Source organism: Chiloscyllium plagiosum, unplaced genomic scaffold, assembly GCF_037043375.1.
Source record: "Chiloscyllium plagiosum isolate Xiang-an unplaced genomic scaffold, Cpla_swu_hap1 HiC_scaffold_23, whole genome shotgun sequence".
NCBI classification, from domain to species: domain Eukaryota; kingdom Metazoa; phylum Chordata; class Chondrichthyes; order Orectolobiformes; family Hemiscylliidae; genus Chiloscyllium; species Chiloscyllium plagiosum.
The window spans coordinates 13,133,382-13,154,633 of record NW_028270161.1 but is presented as its reverse complement, the minus strand read 5'-3'; the positions used below and the strand labels follow the sequence as shown (position 1 = coordinate 13,154,633).

Here is a 21,252-nt window from a genome sequence, read left to right as displayed (position 1 = left end):
ATGACTCTTCATCAGATTACTCTGATGGACAGTCATCTAGACTCAAAACATTAGTTTGCTCTCTCTCCATGGATGCTGTCTGATCTGCTGTGATCTTCTGCATTTGTTGATCTCAGTACAAATTCCAGCATTTGTAATAATTTGTTCCTACGCTCTCAGTTTAAGCTAACGAGTAGGACATAGACATTGTACTTCAAGAGGAAGCCTTTGAGTCCAATCAATCCATACATTCAGGCCAAAATACAGCCAACATGCACCTTTTTGCTTCTGGAACTTTTGCAGCACTGTCCAGCTTAGAGCTTACCTTTTCCACAACAGCCAATATAGAACATAGACCATAGAATGTTACAGCGCAGTACAGGCCCTTCAGCCCCTGATGTTGCGCCGACCTGTGAAATTAATCTGATGCTCATCTAACCTACACCGTTCCATTATTATCCACATGTATGTCCATTTAAATGTCCTTAACGTCGCGAGTCTACTACTGTTGCAGGCAGACCATTCCACGTCCCTACTACTCTGAGTCAGGAAACTACCCCGATATTTGTCCTAAGTCTATCATTCTTCAATTTAAAGCTATGTCCCCTTGTGCACCCTTCACCATCTGAAGAAAAAGGCTCTCACTGTCCACTCGTTTTAACCCTCTGATTATCTTATATGTCTCGCCTTCCAACCACCTTCTTTCCAACAAAAACAGCCTCAGTTCCCTCAGCCTTTCCTCATAAGACCTTCCCTCCATACCAGGCAACATCCTAGTAATCTCCTCTTAACCCTTTCCAAAACTCTCACATCCTTCCTGTAATGTGGTGACCAGAACTGCATGCAATATTCCAGGTGCAGCCTTACCAGTGTCTTGTACAGCTGAAGCACGACCTCGTGGCTCCGAAACTCAATCCCCCTACCAATAAACGCCAACAAACTAAATGCCTGCTTAACAACACTATCAACCTGGTGGAGAAAGTGAGGACTGCAGATGCTGGAGATCAGAGCTGAAAATGTGTTGCTAGAAAAGCGCAGCAGATCAGGCAGCATCCAAGGAACAGGAGAATCGACGTTTCGGGCATAAGCCCTTCTTCAGGAATGACTGGTGGCAACTTTTAGGGATTTATGCACCTAGACACCGAGATCTCTCTGCTCATCTACTCTGCCAAAATTTTACCATTAGCCCAGTACTCTGCATTCCTGTTACTTCTTCCAATAACTTATATTTTGGCTATTGTTAATAGATTATGTTCTCATGCAGAGCTGATTAAAATCACAGGCAGGAGAAACCACAACAAACCGATTTAGCCACTGCCATAATGACAAACCACTGCAAAACTTCCCACAGATCAAGAACATCACTTGCACCCACTTTCTACCTTGATCAAGCATTCACATACGATTTCAGGTGGAAAGTAATATTCTTGCCTAACACCATGTTTGCCTGCAACTTTGTTGGCTCCAAGGATGAAGTTACAAAAGACTGAAAAAACTTGGGTGATATTCCCTTCAATTTGCTGCGAAACTACATTTTGCTTGTTGATATATTTCACCTGAAGTGAACTCGCCTGTTCGCCTGATTTCAAGATTGCCTGCAGTCTTCCAAATGATGGAACACAGAGGCCCAAGACATCACTAAAGGAGTTCCTCAGGGTAGTATCTGAGACCCAATCATTAGGAGATGCTTTGTCAATGGGTTTCCCACTGTAAGGTCAGAGTGCAGATGTTTATTGATGGTTGTATAGTATTCGGGTCCACTTGAGGATGCTCAAGTGATGAAGTAGTCCATGTCCACTTGCAGCAAAGTCTGGACAACTTTCAGGCTGTGGCTGATAAACAGCAAGTAACATTCAGCCACACAAGTCCCAGGTAATACGGTATTCAGTCCTCCTGATAATCAGCTGCATTCACATAGTCAATTCTCCTCCATAGAGATACCATGAACCAGAAACGTAACTGAACCAACTACATAAATACTATGGCCACAACAGACATTCAAAAGGCTGAATACCTTGCAGCAATAATCATTGCCTGAATGTTTATATTTCATTCTATTTAATCTACCCACTCAAGGCCCTTTTATTTCTAGATATTATTTATGATCTGTCTGAGAGAGGGAGTATGTTGGATGTTCACTAGACTAATTCCTGAAAAGATGTCTATGAGAAGAGGTTGATGAGACCAGGCCTGTATTCTGTACAGTTTAGAAGAATGAAAGGTGCCTTCATTGAAACTTACAAAGTTCTTAGAGATCTTGACTGGGTGGATGCAGAAAGAATGTTTCCCCTGGCAGGGAAAGTCTAGAAACAGGTGACCTCATCGGAGAATAAGGAGCAGGCCATCGAGGACTGAGGAAGCTAGGAATTTCTTCACTCTGAGGGTATTGGGTGTTTGTAATTCTCTACCCGAAAGGGCAGCATCAAGACAGAAAGATAATAATAGATTTCCATACAATAACATCAAAAGGATGCAGGGATAGCGAGATAAATTGGTGATGATTCAGAATGGCACAGTCAGCTTGAGGAACGGAATGATCCATACCCATTCCTACATTCCCATGTTCCTATTTGGAGTAGAAATATGCTAACCAAAGGAATAGTTTCAATCAGACCTTTCTCTATCCTAATTTACTTTTATAATTTTACATTGCAATTATAGACCTTTGTTAGTATGAGCTTCCCATTTATAAATTTCATTCCCAATTTTTGTTTCAATTGTTATTATATCGAGTGATCTCTCAGGTCAACCTAAAATGGATTTCTTTGGCTCATTTCCTCTTTTGAATTCTACCTTGTCGTACTATAGTGTCTCTAACTAGTAATCTGACCTGTTTCACTGTTCTCCGTCCTGCTGAACGTTTTATCTTGCTAATGTAATCAGCATTCTGTCCTCTGTTGCCACAATAATACAATATTCATTAAAATTGAAACTCATGGCAAAATGCAATGATTTTAATTCCATATTATATGAATTAATAAACAACTTTGGATCTGTGAAACGCTTACAGAACTTGTATAAACTGAAGGGGTTCCCTCCCTCTTCACGTTTGATCTTGTACTTTTCACGCCCTCAGTCTGTCACTGTAAATTAACCGCTTCTGAAGTTCAATCACTTATTTTCTCAGCAAGTCCTGAAGCTAAAATGTCCACAAGTTCCACCAAGTAACCATGTGATACATAACCAACTAACTTGCTTTTAGTCAGGTCATTTGAGGGACAACTGGTGGCCTCAACAGCTCCTGAATGGGCAAACATGCCCTCAATTTAAACTTTCATCTGAAAGACTGTACCATTGACAATACAAAACTCGTTCAGCTACCTCACTTGAATGTCAACAGAGATTACAGGACATGCTGAAACCTGGAGTACAGCTTAAACCTTAAACCTCACGACACTACATGAGGTACAGTATCACAAATCTGGCTATTCAAAACCAGTCGTTCAAAAATTGGACATTTTCAGAATGTGCCATGCATCAATTTTAGTTGAGTAAAATAACAGAAGTTACATGGTTAATTCAACTAGATGCCACGTTGGTTCAATTGGGAAATGGACTAGGAGTCACTGTTTAAAAAGGTGTCACCCATTTGAGGCTGAGATGAGGCACAGTTTCAATATGGCAGCACAGCAGGACCCCTGAGCCAAAGTTCCTCCGCTCTAACTGCTTTTCTTTGTTTTTCTCTCTACGTATCTTCTGGATGGCACTTGACAATGGGGCCATGGGCAACAACAGCAGCGGCTGGGGGTTTAGAGTGGGCACTTTGCTGGTTGGCCATGAGGTGGCTGGTATGCCCAGGCAGAACTCTGGCATATGGCGGCATTGTGGAAATGGCTAGGGACTCAGAGCAGCATCTCCGCAAGACCCTGGCAGCCCGTGGCAAGGCAGCTGGATGGCAGTGGGGTGGGGGTGGTGTGGGAGGGGGATGGGGGGGTGGGGCACAGGGATTGAGAGAGAGAGAGAGACCAGACCAGGAGAGAGGAATGGATTTCAGCAGCGAGACTGCAATGCAGAGGCATGGAAATCAAGACGTCAAACTCTGCACAGGAGGGAGATCGAGCCCAGCACGGGTAAAGCCAGTGTGGAGCAACTGCAGGGCCATGGTTAAAGGAGGACTGCAATTTGGAACTTTTAACTTTATTTCTTACTTACTACTTTATACTAACAAGAACTGTAATGATGTGGAGGAGCTGATGTTGGACTGGGGTGGACAAAGTTAAAAGTCACACAACACCAGAGTTATAGTCCAATAAGTTTATTTGGAAACACTGGCTTTCAGAGTGCTGCTCCTTCATCAGGTAGCTGAAGGAGCAGTGCTCTGAAAACTAGTGCTTCCAAAAAAACCTGTTGGACTATAACCAAGTACTTGTAATGTTGAACTTTTAAATTATTTCTTTATCTACACTTTAGCTAGGATATATTACCTAAGCGCCTTGTTAGCAAGTTTTGAGAATGTTTGTAACTCAGGTTGAGGTTCTGGATATAGGTTTGCTAGCTGAGCTGGAAGGTTCGTTTTCATCCCTAAGTACCTTGTACCTAAGATGGTGCCATGAATGGCAACATTTCAAACTTTTCACTGTACTTCGCTGCACTTGAGTACAGATGACAATTAAAACTAATTCTAAATTTCTTTCTCTCAGAGGGTCTGTCGAATTCCCTTCTTCAAAAAGTTGTGGAAGTTGCATCTTGAATATTTTGAAGGCTGAAAAAAACATTATTGTTCAGCAAAAAGGTGATAGACTACTGAGATGTAGGTGGGAATGTAAAGTTCAGGTTATATTCAGACCAGCCATTATCTTATTGAATTGAGGGGGCTTACTCATGCTCCTATCTCATATGTTTGTATATTTATCAGTTTTGCCACATCGCACACTAGTCTATCCCTACACGTTGGCACCAATTGCTCAACCCAACATCTGGCAAAACCAGAAATCCAGAACAATCTCGGTCAAAATTGGTTTTGAACTCTACTGTACTAAGACAACCTGATGCTCATAAACCATGAAATACATAAATAATGTAATACTACGAAGTTCACTCTGATCGCAGGATTGAAGACCCAAGTTAAAACTTGATTCATCTCACTTTTTAAAATGCCGTTCATGGAATGTGGCCAAGCTGGGCATTTATTAACGGGAAGCTGTGTGCTTGAACCACTGCAGTACATGTAGTGCTGGTACACCCACAACGCTGTTAGGGAGGGAACTCTTGAAAAATGTTTCCTCTCAATTTGCTACAAGGGGGATAATTGATTAACTGTGTGGATTTGATGTAGTCTTGTCTCTGACCAAAAAAGAACATTTTTAGCATTTTAACAGGAGCTTATCATTCATGAGGAATGAAGACTAATAATAGATTTCAGGAGATTTGAATGAGTGCATATAAGGACGGACATAATTCACTCCTTATTTTAAAGCTGTAGTTAAGTCTTTAGTTTTAGATTTCCATGATAAAATTTCTCTATCACACTTGCGATAGAAACTGCCAATGTAAACCTGTCACACCATAATGATGCCTTTTCACCAGACGTGGTGTTATAACACCACCCCTGGTGAAGGGTGTCCAAAATCAGTCTATTTGCCACTAAATAATAAAAAATAATAAGGTCAAACAGTAAGCATAACTCAACGTTTTTAAATGGCTGTTACACTAATGATATATATCCCGAGGAAATACAAGAGGACAAAAGGACAAAAGGATTACATTCTAACGCACAAATTCTACTCTCATAACTGTTTTGATTTCGTCTAACAGCTCAAAAGATTCCCAAATACTTTTAAGGTTTTCAAACGTTGAATCACTGGCGACTTTTATAAAATAGCTACATTCCAGACACTGATAACAGGTACAATGCAACTTTCTTAGGCCTGGCCCAACTAGCTCTGAGGAAGGAACTAGGCTACTGTGTACAGTGAATAAAAAAAAATCACTTTTCCAAGTCTTCAATTCTGAAGTAAAGGTTGGTATTGGTTTGGAAACACTAACTCTCTTTCTCGCCTCGGAGTTTCTCCGGCACTTTCTTGTTTTGCATGTTAAGGAGCCGGTCGAGTTGAGATCAGTCGCTCACTCACCTGGAGGAGAGCCGACTCGAGCTGAGGGACACGGTTCCTGACAACTCAGCGAGCGACCAGGAGGAGAGGGCATCATCTCACGCGTCCCCTCGCAGGCCGGGAGAGCAAGTCTGTCTTGTTGCTTCTCAACGTACAAGAAAATGAAAAACTCCACGTGAGGAGAATCGGCATCGGAGAAAGGAGCGAGATGTCCTCGATCAGGACAAAGCTGACATTTCCCCGGGGGTGGGGGACAAGGGAGATCGCAGCTCAGGCGCAGCCAAACCTGAAGAAAATTACACCGTCAGTCAATTTAAACTGAACAAATCACTGCAGAAACTTCGGCGCCGTCGACGGCGAATAACGTGCAGCTTCTTGCATCCAGGCGGAAGTACTACATCAGGAAGGATATACAGAAACAGAAAGCTTGGTGCGCCATTGAACATGATCGCGAAAAAGGAGGAGCGTGGCAGCACTTCCTGAACAATCTGTGAACCCTGCTGATCTCAATCTTTCACATTGGCAAGGCCTCAGCATTCAGTGAAACTGCAGCACCAAGTCCCGAGGATGATACTTTTTCGTTTTTGAGGGAAACTTTCCAAGGAATTTCTCTTTTTGAGAACTTAGAGAAGCTAAATGGCTTCGGCTACAATACATCAATCACCACAGTGTTGCAACAACGTATTTATTGCTCTCTGTCGCTACAATGTATCCAGTGACGCTAGTGTCGCCTTTCTGTGGTTACATTGTGACACATTGTGTTTACCTTCAAGTGCGGGTTCCAAAGGATCCTGTCACAATTGCCCCCTCCTTTCCACCTCACTGGCCCCCGACGGAGCAAATGTGCACTCCCTCAGAATCTCACCATGACTCTAACCTCACAGCATCACATATAATAACACTCATCTCCCCCTCCGCCGACTCTCACTGCCCACACTGTGAGTCATATTCCAGAGTTACTAGGGAAGAAGGGTACAGACAATAAAGTGGAGTTGAGATCACAGCCAGGCCAATCAGTTTCTTTGAATACCTGAACAGGCTCGAAGGGCATTACGGTCTGTCTGCTCTACTGTCAATCCCATACACAGAGAGGTCTTCACAAATCCCAGACTCTCGTTTACAGATTTCGGACAGAATAGGCAATTATCTGAATAATAACCAGCACAGATTCGATGGGCTGAATAGCCTGTGATGATTTTGTGGATGAAATTTAATGTCCGCCATCTGAGGAGCATTTAATCAGAAGGGAGGACAGGAACACCCTTTCCCATGCTGTTCCTGCCTAGGTTAAGTCTGTGCCCTGAAACCTCATGGATGGCCTCCCTGCCTTGTTATCAAATGAGACCCTTAAATGGGAACTCTTGTCCACTTAAAGGTTTCATCCCACCACTGCTGGTATTCACTCAGGAGTAGGCAGAGGACCTGCCATTGGAAAGCTGTGGGAAGGGTAATTTTCATGATCAGGCACAGTCCCTGATGGAAGGGCCGAGCATCAGGAAAGGGGTGGTTTGCTGAGAGCACACCCACCCCATCCCAACCATTCTGCCAATCCCCTTCCCCAACCCCACAATCCCCTTCCCGCAACAATTCATCTGTGGTCTGATTGCGTCCCTTGGCTATCCTGGTCCTAAGGTGAGTTCAGTAGCCACAGCCTCCACAGTAGTGCTGCTGAGCAACAGACAGTTGCTCACCTCCTGATAGTCAGTTGCGTTTGAGGGGTGCTGATGGCCAGTTGTGTTGGGGGGGGGGGGGGGAGAGGCATTTTGCTTCCAGGGTCCACCATTTCAGGGAAGGTCTGCTGCTGCTGCCTTATTAGATGCCTGACGGCCTTCCTGGCTCAGTTGGCAGGTAAGTTCCATCAGCTACATTAAATTCTGCCCTATGACTCTTATAGCGCAAAAACATTAAGTTCATCTTGGCATTTATGCTCCACCTTAACCACATTTCTGGGTTTCTTCATCTCATACCATCCACTTATCCCTTTATCCCTTCTGCCTCCACGCTAGGCATTTCAACTATTCCTATGCTAATGAGTTCCATGTTTAACTTTAATTAGACCATTACCTTTCTCCACCTTCATCACTCAGCTCTGCACATGGCTCTGTTTGTCTGCTGCATGAAGCTTCATTTGTGGCTTTGTTCTCATCTTAATTATTTCAGCACTAGCATCACCGCCAATTGTTTGCAATTACCTTGTGTCAAGAAACTGTTGGTTCAAGAAAACTCCTTTATTAATGTCTACATTGAGCCTTTACATATTAAATATTGTCATGAGCAGAGAGATCTCGGTGTCCAAGTACACAGATCCTTGAAAGTTGCCACCCAGGTTGACAGGGTTGTTAAGAAGGCATACAGTGTTTTAGCTTTTATTAATAGAGGGATCGAGTTCCGGAACCATGAGGTCATGCTGCAGCTGTACAAAACTTTGGTGCGGCTGCACTTGGAGTATTGTGTACAGTTCTGGTCACCGCATTATAAGAAGGATGTAGAAGCTTTGGAAAGGGTGCAGAGGAGATTTACTAGGATGTTGCCTGGTATGGAGGGAAGGTCTTACGAGGAAAGGCTGAGGGACCGAAGGGTCTGTTTCCATGCTGTACATCTCCATGACTCTATGACTTTATGACTTGAGGCTGTTTTCGTTAGAGAGAAGAAGGTTGAGAGGTGACTTAACAGAGACATATAAGATAATCAGCGGGTTAGATAGAGTGGACAGGGAGAGCCTTTTTCCAAGAATGGTGACGGGGAGCACGAGGGGGCATAGCTTTAAATTGAGGGGTGATAGATATAGGACACATGTCAGAGGTAGTTTCTTTACTCAGAGAGTAAAGAAATGCTTTATGGAATGCTTTGCCTGCAACAGTAGTAGATTCGCCAACTTTAAGTACATTTAAATCGTCATTGGACAAGCATATGGACGCACATGGAATAGTGTAGGTGGGATGGGCTTCAGATTGGTATGACAGGTTGGCGCAATATCGAGGGCCGAAGGGCCTGTACTGCGCTGTAATGTTCTATGTTCTATGTGTTTTTGTCCCATTTTAGCTCAACAAGGAGTACAGTTTGAATTTGAATTGAATTTATTGTCACCTGTACCGAGGCACAGTGAAAAGCTTTGTCTTGCGAGCAATACAGGCAGATCACAGAGTTAAGTAGCATAGATAAGTAAATAATAGGTAAACAGCGGCAAAACAAAAACACAGGTACAGGTGAATGTTAAGAGCTTGTGAGTCCATTCAGTATTCTAACAAGAGAAGGGTAAAAAATATTTCAAAACTGGTTGGTGCAGGCGTTCAGGCTTCTGTACCTTCTCCCTGATGGTAGAGGTTATAGAAAAACATTTGCCAGGGTGGGATGGATCTTTGTGAATTCTGGCGGCCTTTCCTTGATGGCGGGCCTGGTAGATGGATTCTATAAATGGGAGGTTGGCCTTTGTGATTGTCCAGGCCGAGTTCTCCACTGTAACCACCTCCGATCTTGAATGGTACATTTGCCATACCAGGTAGTGATACAGCCAGACAGAATGCTATCAGTGGCGGACCTATAGAAGCTGGCAAGGTTATTTGACGTGATGCCAAATTTCCTCAGCTGCCTGAGGAAGAAGAGAAGTTGTTGGGCCTTTGTAACCAGTGTGTCCACATGAAGAGTCCAAGAAAGCTTGTTGTGGATGACCACTCCCAGGAGCTTGACACTCTCCACTCATTCCACCTCTGTGCTGTTAATGTGTAGGGGGCATGAGTAACATCCCACCGAAAGTCAATAATGAGATTCTTGGTTTTGCTGCCATTGAGAGCTAGGTTGTTCTCAGTGCACCATTTTTCCAGGTTTCCACCTCCCGTCTGTAGTCTGTTTCCTCATCATCTGAGATTTGACCAACTATGGTGGTGTCATCAGCGAACTTGTAAATGGCATTAGTCTGGTATTTTGTGATGCAGTGATGAGTATACAGTGAGTACAGTAAGGGGCTGAGTACGCACCCCTGGGAGTGTTAGTGAGTGTCAGTGAGATGAAATATTGTCCCCAATCTTCACTGTTTGTGGCCTGTGTGTCAGGAAACTGAGGATCCAGTTACAGATAGTGGAGCTATGTCTGAGATCAGTCTTGAGGAAATAATAGTGTTGAATGCTGAACTGTCATCAATGAGTAGGATTCTTATGTAGCTGTTCTTGGTGTCAAGATGTTCCAGGGAGGAGTGAAGGGCAAAGATATGTCATCTGATGTGGATCTGTTGGTCCGATAGGCAAATTGGAGTGGGTCAAGAGTAGTGGGGAGGCTGGAGTTGATTAATGTCATGACCAGCCTTTCAAAGCACTTCATGACCACCCAAGTTAGGGCCACTGGGCAGTGGTCATTGAGACATGCTGGATGAGCTTTCTTAGGCACAGGATGATGTTGGCCCTTTGAAACAGGCAGGAACAGTGGCCGGCTGCAGGTAGAGGTTGAAGATGTCTGAGAAGACCTCTCCCAATGGATCTGCTCATGCTCTGAGTGCACGGTCTGGTACTCTGTCAATCCCATTCCTTTCCTTGGATTCACATGAAGGAAAACTGATCTGACCTCTGATGCAATGACTGTTGGGATAGATTCATCAGGACTTGTCGGAATAGGTGTTACCTCTCCGCCGAAATTCTGTTCAAAGCGAGCATAGAAGGCGTTGAGATGATCTGGGAGGGATATGTCACCGTCTGCTATCTTGCACTGTCTCTTTTTAGAACCTGTGACGTCATTCAGTCCTTGCCATATGGCCGAGTGTCTGTCTGGGTCTCTAGTTTGGATCAGTATTGGTCCTTGTCTGTCTTAATGGCTCTACGAATATCATATTTGGATTCCTTATACTTGAGTGGGTCTCCTGATCTGAAAGCTGCACACCTGGTTTTTAGCAGTTTCTGTATGTCTTGATTTTTCCAGGGTTTCCTGATGGTGAACACCTGGATTGACTTCCTCGGTATGCAGTCCTCCATACACTTGCTGATAAAGTCTGTGACGGTAGTGGTGTACTTGTCCAAGGTACCTGCAGACTGTTTGAACATGGCCCAATCAGCCAATTCCAGATGGCACCGGAGTTGATCCTCTCCCTCCTCTGACCAGCACTGGACCTGTGTCTGCGAGGGGGTCTCCTGCCTGAACGTTTGCCTGTAAGCCGGGAGAAGAAACATGGCATTGTGGTCGGACTTCCCGAAATGAGGGTGGAGGATGGAGCAGTAGGCATCTTTCACAATGGTGTAGCAGTGCTCTAAAATGTTCGGGCCCCTGGTGGGGCAGGTAATGTTCTGGTGGTACCTAGGCAACACCTTCCTTAGATTGGCATGATTGAAGTCGCCAGTTACAATAATCAGAGCCTCGGGGTGTTCCGTCTCCAGGGTGTTAGTGGTGGAGTACAGCACATCCAGAACTTCCTCAACTTTTGCTTGTGGCGGTATGTACACAGCAGTTAGTATAGCAGCGGTAAATTCCCGTAGTAGATAGAAGGGGGGGCATTTGATGGTGATGAATTCAAGGTTTAGGGAGCAATGGCTGCCCAGGCTTGCAATGTCTGTGCACCACATTTATGTTCTTACTTGATTAAAAAGCAAAACAAAAAGTTAAAGCAGTATGTAAAATTTATGAATTATAAATATATATTCATGTATTTAAAAAGATTACATGCATAGAATATTCATCAGAAAATGGAGATGAAGAGCAAGGCATTATTTGTTATTGAAATGTCTTTGGGAGAAAAAAAAACTTCAAAACAAAACGAAGGTTGAAAGTCTGAGATGACAACTGAAAAATCAACAGTAGACTAGCCAGCATCTGATTGGGTAAATAATTCAGGCCTCCATATAGAAAGATTATTTGAAACTGCATGTGGAAAAATATCCTTAGTTCTTGCACATCTCACATACACATCAGTGTTTCGGTATCAAGATATGTTTTCTGACCAATTGTTACTGGCTCAATATCTTGAAGCTTTCCCTGAACAGTACTTTGGGAACACCTGCACCATCTGCTGCAGGAAAACCTGGACATGAACTCCTCAAGGGTAGAGAGGAGTGGGCGATAATTTCCATACTTTCAAGTGATGGCCATATCCAAGAATAAATCATGAAGAGACAACCTCCTTTCATCATTGGTGCTGGAGTGGTGCTGTGTTTCAGATAACCCAGCATAACCCTTTTCTGGTTTCTGAATATTGAGTTCTGATTCCTTGACATTTGTTTGTTGCTCCCAACTCCAGGGTGATCCAGGAACTACAATGGGGTTCCATTAACAATGGACTCACAATTTGTTGTGGCATTAGATGGATCTTAACTTAGTTTACACGGATCTGTGCTGAAACAAATGTGACAAGTAAGAACATAAATTAACAATGCCAATCTTATATTGTATATTGTTGGTTACTTTTGATCTCAGTTCAGGCGTTCATTATGAATTCATATTTGTGCCATTTTTAAAAATAACTTAAATGTTAAGGTGCTTGTCACCAGCCATTTTCTAACTGAAGAAAATTTTTCCCTTTCTTATACAAAATAAAAACTAAAAGAACTTCAATGCTGTAAATCAGAAACAAAACCAGAAACTGTTGGAAAAGCTCAGCAGGTCTGGAAGCGTCAGTAGAGACAAATCAGAGTTAATATTTCCTCAGAACCCTTTCTTGTACGCTTGCCTTGGGTACAAAATTCTTTGGGTTTATTTCCTGGATTGCAATTAAAAATAATGATGAAGAACTCTCACTTCCAAGATGATCCTCTACAAGCGACTGTCTCTAGTGTACCTGAAATAAATAGCTGATCTCTTGATGCTGTAAATTCATATCCTCCAGAAGAATTAAGGATGAAAATAAATGTAGAAATTTCTATCAATAATTACAATTATAACTATAAATCATAAAATTGGAGTTATAATCACGACCAGAATAAGCTCGCTAAAACAAGTCTGTGGGTGTTTTCATAAACTCTATCACCTTTACAATTATCTTATTTTCTTGAAAACTGAATGAGTATAAGAACACAAATGGCAACCTGTTGCTTTGAGCAAATTAAATATTTAGCTTAGGTTTTTGCGGTTTGTCACTGGAAAGCAATCTCGCAGTGGAATGTATAATTGTTAATGTAAATTGTTAATCCCATGAAAATGACTAAGATCTGAAATCATGTCAGTGACTCACTGCCAGCCTCAATGGTGATTAATATTAGTGTGATAAGCAATTATGTATCTACACTCAATAATTGAGTGAGCATTGAGTCTTCCCTTGCTAACATAGAAACCAGCCACCATTATTTGATTTTCCCAAAAACAGAGTTCTTGGTTAGGAAATATGTTGTTCAAGCATAATTAGGAAAGATCTTACTGAGATATTTGTATCATCGATAGTCACAGGTGAGGTGCCAGAAGACTGGAGGTTGGCTAACATGGCGCTGTTGTTTAAGAAAGGTGGTAAGGACAAGCCAGGGAACTATCGACCAATGAGCCTGACGTCGGTGGTGGGCAAGTTGTTGGAGGGAATCCTGAGGGACAGGATGTACATGTATTTGGAAAGGCAAGAACTGATTAGGGATAGTCAACATGGCTTTGTTTGTGAGAAATCATGTCTCACAAACTTGATTGAGTTTTTTGAAGAAGTAACAAAGAGGATAGATGAGGGCAGAGTGGTAGATGTGATCTATATGGACTTCAGTAAGGCGCTCGACAAGGTTCCCCATGGGAGACTGGTGAGCAAGGTTAGGTCTCATGGAATACAGGGAGAACTAGCCATTTGGATACAGAACTAGCTCAAAGGTAGAAGACAGAGGGTGGTGGTGGTGGAGCGTTGTTTTTCAGACTGGAGGCCTGTGACCAGTGGATCCCACAAGGACTAGTTTTCGTCATTTATATAAATGATTTGGATGTGAGCATAAGAAGTATAGTTAGTAAGTTTTCAGATGACACCAAAATTGGAGGTGTAGACTGCAAAGAAGGTTACCTCAGGTTACAATGGGATCTTGGGCCAATGGGCTGAGAAGTGGCAGATGGAGTTTAATTTAGATAAATGCAAGGTGCTCCATTTTGGGAAAGAAAATCTTAGCAGGACTTATACACTTAATGGTAAGGTCCTAGGGAGTGTTGCTGAACAAAGAGATCTTGGAGTGCAGGTTCATAGCTCCTTGAAAGTGGAGTCGCAGGTAGATAGGATAGTGAAGAAGGCATTTGGTATGCTTTCCTTTATTGGTCAGAGTATTGAGTACAGGAGTTGGGAGATCATGTTGCGGCTGTACAGGATATTGCTTAGGCCACTATTGGAATATTGCATGCAATTCTGGTCTTCTTCCTATTGGAAGGATGTTGTGAAACTTGAAAGGGTTCAGAAAAGATTTACAAGGATGTTGCCAGGGTTGGAGGATTTGAGCTATAGGGAGAGGTTGAACAGGCTGGAGCTCTTTACCCTGGAGCATCAGAAGCTGAAGGGTGACCTTTTATAGAGGTTTACAAAATTATAAGGGGCATGGATAGGATAAATAGACAGAGTCTTTTCCCTGGGTTGGGGGAGTCCAGAACTAGATGGCATAGGTTTAGAGTGAGAGGGGAAAGATAAAAAAAAGAGACCTAAGGGGTAACGTTTTCATGCAGAGGGTAGTACGTGTATGGAATGAGCTGCCAGAGGATGTGGTGGAGGCCAGTACAATTGCAATATTTAAAAGACATCTGGATGGGTATATGAATCAGAAGGGTTTGGACGGATATCGGCCAGGTACTGGCAGGTGGAACTAGATTGGGTTGGGATATCTGGTCAGCATGGACGAATTGGATGGAAGGGTCTGATTCCGTGCTGTACATCTCTATGACTCTATGTACTTTACTTTGAATTTACACTGACTCCTCTAACCTATATTTACCAGCTATTCTAAGGTTGATTCTTGAAAATCAAAGGCAGTAAGAGTATACTTAAGAGGGAAATCAGGAGGGGAAATATGGGACATGAAATAGCTTTGGCAAATATGGTTAAGGAGAATTCAAAGGGATTCTACAAATACATTAAGGAAAAAAAGGGTAACTAGGGAGAAAAGAGGGCATCTTAAAATTTAGCAAGGCTGCCTACATGTGGAACTGCAGGAGATGGGTGAGACACTAAACGAGTATTTTCCCCAGAGTGAAGGAGTCCAAAACTAGAGGGTATAGGTTTAAGGTGAGAGGCTAAAGATATAAAAGGGGACTAAGTGGCAATATTTTCATGCAGAGGGTGGTACATGTATGGAATGAGCTGCCAGAGGAAGTGGTGGAGGCTGGTAAGATTCCAACATTTAAAGGATGAGTATATGAATAGGAAGGGTTTTGTGGGATATGAGCCAAATGCTGGCAAATGGAATTAGAATTATGTAGGAATCTGATTGGCATAGATGAGTTAGACCGAAGGGTCTGTTTCTGTGCTGTATATCTCTATGATTCTGTGACTCTATAACTCTATGTGGAAGTTTGATCAGATCTATTGGTGATTGAAAAGGATTTTGTAATCTCTATTGACATCTAAGAGTGGTTGATTTAATTTATACGATTTGCTTGATTCTATGGTCGTGAATTGTACAATAGGAATGCAGATCTGATTTGGAACATATGCAACATTAGGACCTATTAGAGTCATAGAGAAGTACAGCACGGAAACAGACCCTTCGATCCAACTCATCTATGCCAACCAGATATCCCAACCTAATCTAGTCCCATTTGCCAGCACTTGGCCCATACCCCTCTAAACTCTTCCTATTCATATACTCATCCAGATGCCTTTTCAATGGTGCAATTGTACCAGCCTCCACCTCTTCCTCTGGTAGCTCATTCCATACATGCACCACCCTCTACATGAAGAAATTGCCCCTTAGGTCCCTTTTATATGTTTCCCCTCTCACCATAAACCTATGTCCTCTAGTTCTGGACTCCTCCACCCCAGAGAAAAGACTTTGTCCATTTAACCTATCCATGCCCTTCATGATTTTATAAACCTCTGTGAGGTTACTCCTCAGCCTTCGACGCTCCAGGGAAAACAGCCCAAGCCTATTCAGACCCTCCCTATAGCTCAAATCCTCCAACCCTGGCAACATCCTTGTAAATCTTAAATAATGAGAGAGTATACAAAGCTAAATTTACTTTATTGACATTGATCAGAAGAAAGATTTACATTTGCATAGCACTTTCCAAGACCAGCTCACATTCCAAGGAAGTACATTTTTATGAAGGGTAGTCACTGTTGTAATAATTATGTATATGTAAAATGTTATATATGAAGACGGGTCTATAAAAACATCATTTGAATGGGTGTCAGTAAGAACTAAGAAGATTCTTTTTGCTCATCTTTAATTTAAATTGCATACCCTAACTTCCTTATTTATGATTTGGAGATGCCGGTGTTGGACTGGGGTGTACAAAGTTAAAAATCACACACCAGGTTATAGTCCAACAGGTTTAATTAGAAGCACACTAGCTTTCGGAGCGACGCTCCTTCATCAGGTGATAGTGGAGGGCTTGATCCTAATACACAGAATTTATAGCAAAAATTTACAGTGTGATGTAACTGAAATTATACATTGAAAAATTGATTGTCTGTTAAGCCTTTCATCTGTTAGAATACAATGATAGTTTCACTTCTTTCATGTGTAAATCACAAAACCTTTTTTTAAAAGTTGCATTCTTGGGTTAGCTGTTAACAATGGTGATAGTTAGACAATATGTTGAAGGTGTTAGCCCCCCTGTGTTCTCTGTCTATGACCTGATGTTTAGATTGATTCTAATCTAAAAAGTGAGATAACAGAGTTTTACATAGATTCATGCAGTTTTTGAGCTCAGAGTTCTACATGAATGTATGCAGTTTTTGAGCAAAATGCAATGTAACTCTGCAAGTACAAATTCACCCCACAAAATATATGTATGCATGTGGGTCTTTGTCTGTCTGTGTGTGTGTGTGTCTGTCTGTCTGGGGTGTGGGTTGTGAGCGTGAGAAAGTGTGCGTGTGTGTGTAGTGAGTGCAGAGTGTCTTAAGTCTGTGAGGGGGTGCATGTGTAAGTGTGGGAGTGTGTGTGTCTATAAGGGTGTGTGTGGGTGTCTGTGTGCGCGTCTGTGTGTACCTGTGTCCGTGTGTATGTGAGAATGCGTGTGTGTAGGAATATGTGTGTGTGTGTAGTGAAATGGTGATCACCTGTAATGTGACATGAACCCAAGGTCCCGGTTGAGGCCCTCCCTATGGGTACCGAACTTAGCTATCAGACTTACAGACTTAAGACACTCTGCACTACTACACACACACACACACACTTTCTCACACCCACAACCCCCAGCCCAGACAGACACACACACAGACAAAGACCCAGGTTGGACTATAACCTGGTGTTGTGTGCTTTTTAACTTCATTATTTACAACTTTATAAATGATTTAATGGCAACAAGATCGTTTCAAAGTTATATAGAAACAAGTAGTAAAAATATGTCTATGTAAAATTGATTTCCCAATTGTTTTGTAACATACACAAGTCTTTGAACTTTCTGTTCCAATCTTAGTGCTTTCAATTTCGGTTGTCTAATATCAAGGATCATTTACACAAATGAATCCTTGCTTGTTGCAAACCAAGGTGAGATCCTATACATTGTAATATTTCATTGTGTAACAGTGCTGAGTTGAATAGAAAACCCGAATTGTTGTGTCTGTGCTATCTGCCACCAAGTCACTGTTTCTGCTAAGTTTGTTGCTAAGAGAATATTTGTGTGAGGAGATGTATAAATAGTATTAGTTCCTGAAATATTATGGTTCAGATTTCCTCTAAAGGCGGTCAATCTTTTTTGCAAGGTTTGTGAAGGTTTGTAGCTCAGGTTGAGGTTTAGAGTGTGGGTTTGCTCGCTGAGCTGTAGGTTTGATATCCAGACGTATGGTAATATGGTTACCATACATCAAAGAAGTTTCAGAAATGACAGCCAAACTACTAAGACCCCTCGGAATCCTAGTAGCACACAAACACACCAACACTCTCAAAGAAAAACTAACAAACTTAAAAGACCCAGTACAACCCATGGACAAAACCAACGTCATCTACAAAATTCCATGCAAGGACTGCCACAAACACTACGTAGGACAAACAGGAAGAAAGTTAGCCACCAGGATACACGAACACCAGCTAGCCACAAAAAGACACGACCCTCTCTCCCTCGTACCCCTACACATGGATGAAAAAAAACACCATTTCGACTGGGACAACACATCCATCCTGGGACAGGCTAAGCAAAGACATGCCAGAGAATTCCTAGAGGCCTGGCACTCCAACCACAACGCCATAAACAAACACATAGATCTAGATGCCATCTATCAACCCCTCAGAAAACGAACAGGAAATGTCATCACCACAAACCCCAGGAACCCCATCCAGGAGAAAGATATAAATAGAAAGCAGGAGACAACAGCTTCGCTTCACTTGGAGGTCACCACTGATAATGTTATCTAGCCAGGTAATGAAACATCTAGGATATCAAACCTACAGCTCAGCGAGCAAACCTACACCCTAAAGGCGGTCAATCTATTTGAAATTTGGTTGATCTGAATTCATTTTTAAACTACTCCTGTATCTATTATTTACTTATGCAATTCCATATTTTAATGCATTAGGCTATTTAAGAGAATCAGATAGGTAAAAACAATGACTGCAGATGCTGGAAACCAGATTCTGGATCAGTGGTGCTGGAAGAGCACAGCAATTCAGACAGCATCCGACGAGCAGCAAAATGGACGTTTTGGGCAAAAGCCCTTCATCAGGAATCAGGTGTGAATCTGAAGTATTTTAGTGGCTAAAGCAGATAAGGCCACCCATCAGATTTCCTTCCATGAAGGATAATGGAGGGTTTTTTACAGTACCTTCATGATCATTATTATTGAGACAAAGAACACAGAAGAACGAAGAACAAAGAAAATCACAGCACAGGAACAGGCCCTTTGGCCCTCCAAGCCTGCGCCAATCCAGATTCTCTATGTTGCTTATTTCTAAGGGTCTGTACCCCTCTGCTCCATGCCCATTCATGTATCTGTCTGGATATATCTTAAATGACGTTATCATGCCCGCCTCTACCACCCCACTGGCAACGTGTTCCAGGTATCCACCACCCTCTGTGTGAAGAACTTTCCACGTATATCTCCCTTAAACTTATCACCTTTACCTTGAACTTGTGACCCCTAGTAATTGAGTTCCCCACTCTGGGAAAAAGCTACTTGCTATCCACCCTGTCTATACCGCTCATGATTTTGTAGACCTCAGTCAGGTCCCCCCCAACCTCCATCTTTCTAATGAAAATAATCCTAATTTACTCAATCTCTCTTCATAGCTAGCACCCTTTATACCAGGCAATATTCTGGTGAACCTCCTTTGAACCATCTCCAAAGCATCCACATCGTTTTGATAATGTGGCGTCCATAACTTAATGCAGTATTCCAAATGTGACTAAATCAAACTCCTACACAACTGTAACTTGACCTGCCAACTCTTGTACTCAATACCCTGTCCAATGAAGGAAAGCATGCCGTATGTCTTCTTGACTACTCTATCAACCTGCATTGCCACCTTCAGGGTAAAATAGATCTGAGCACCCAGAAGTCTCTGTATATCAATTTTTCCCAGGGCTTTTCCATTTAGCATATAGTTCACTCTTGAATCGGATCTTCCAAAATGTAGCAACACGCATTTGCTTGGTTTGAACTTCATCTGCCATTTCTCCACCCAACTCTCCAATCTATCTTTATTCTGTAGCATTCTCTGACAGTCCCCTTCATTATCTGCTACTCCATCAATCTTAGTGTCATCTGCAGACTTGCTAATCAGACCACCTATACCTTCCTCCTGATTATTTATGTATATCATGAACAACAGTGGTCCCAACACGAATCCCTGTGGAACACCACTTTTCAGGGTTCTCCATTTTGAGAAACTCCCTTCCACTACTACTTTCTGTCTTCAGTTGCCCAGCCAATTCTCTATCCATCTAGCTAGTACACCGTGGACCCCATGCGACTTCACTTTCTCCATCAGCCGACCGTGTGGAATCTTATCAAACACCTTATTGAAGTCCATGTACATACCATCTACAGTCCTTCCCTCATCAATCAACTTTGCTATTTCCTCAAAGAATTCATTCAGTTGTTAAAACAGAACCTTCGTTGCACAAAACCATGTTGCCTATCACTGATAAGCCCATTTTCTTCCACATGGAAATAGATCCTATCCTCTGTATCTTCTCCAGCAGCTTCCCTTCCACTAACGTCAGGCTCACTTGTTTATAATTACCTGGATTATCCCTGCTACCCTTCTTAAACAAGGGGACAACATTAGCAATTCTCCAGTTCTCTGGGAGCTCACCCATGTTCAAGGATGCTGCAAAGATATCTATTAAGGTCCCAGCTATTTCTTCTCTCCCTTCCCTCAGTAACTGGAGATAGATCCCATCAGGACCTGGGGACTTGTCCACCTTAACGTCTTTTAGAATACCCAACACTTCCTCCCTCCTTATGCTGGCTTGACCTAGAATAATCAAGAATAAACACATCAAATGGCCTCCTTCTTTAGAGCCCGCAATTTCCCTTCCCACATGGTTAAAGATGCCCTCCAATGCATCTCGTCCACATCCTACACCTCCGCCCTTGAACCCCAACCCTCCAACTGTAACAAGGACAGAACCCCCCTGGTGCTCACCTTCCACCCTCCCAACCTTTGCATAAACCGCGACATCCGCCGACATTTCTGCCACCTCCAAACGAACCCCACCACCAAAGATATATTTCCCTCCCCACCCCTTTCCGCTTTCCGCAAAGACCGTTCCCTCCGTGACTACCTGGTCAGGTCCATGCCCCCTACAACTCACCCTCCCATCCTGGCACCTTCCCTGCCACTGCAGGAATTGCAAAACCTGTGCCCACACCTCCTCCCACATCCAAGGCCCCAAAGGAGCCTTCCACATCCATCAAAGTTTTACCTGCACACCAATGTCATTTATTGTATCCATTGCTCCCGATGCAGTCTCCTCTACATTGGGGAGACTGGACACCTCCTCGCAGAGTGCTTTAGGAAACATCTCTGGGACACCCGTACCAATCAACCACACCGCCCTGTGGCCCAACATTTCAACTCCCCCTCCCACTCTGCCGAGGATATGCAGGTCCTGGGCCTCCTCCACCGCCGCTCCCTCACCACCCAATGCCTGGAGGAATAACGCCTCATCTTCCGCCTCGTTTCCTCATTTCTCCTCCCCCCAC

General features: G+C 42.9%; 1 protein-coding gene and 1 long non-coding RNA gene across 6 annotated transcripts in view; both read right to left on the bottom strand.

The window, feature by feature from the left end:
• The window catches only part of LOC122561838 (uncharacterized), a 104,997-nt gene extending 98,550 nt beyond the window's left edge, over positions 1 to 6,447 (bottom strand). For 3 of the 5 annotated variants that reach the window (XM_087999368.1, XM_043714065.2, XM_043714066.2), the window contains exon 1: positions 6,051 to 6,446. Coding sequence is in view for 3 of the 5 variants with exons in the window: in XM_043714065.2 (XP_043570000.2) it covers positions 6,051 to 6,126 (76 nt within the window). In the remaining 2 variants the exon portion in view is untranslated. Of the gene's footprint in view, positions 1 to 6,050 lie in introns of all 5 variants that reach the window. The other 2 variants (XM_043714070.2, XM_087999369.1) reach the window with 2 other exon arrangements.
• A 5,762-nt stretch (positions 6,448 to 12,209) lies between these two features.
• The window catches only part of LOC148145814 (uncharacterized), a 36,443-nt gene continuing 27,400 nt past the window's right edge, over positions 12,210 to 21,252 (bottom strand). The window contains exon 3 of the long non-coding RNA XR_015761056.1: positions 12,210 to 12,338. This is a non-coding gene — a long non-coding RNA (uncharacterized LOC148145814). The remainder of the gene's footprint in view (positions 12,339 to 21,252) is intronic.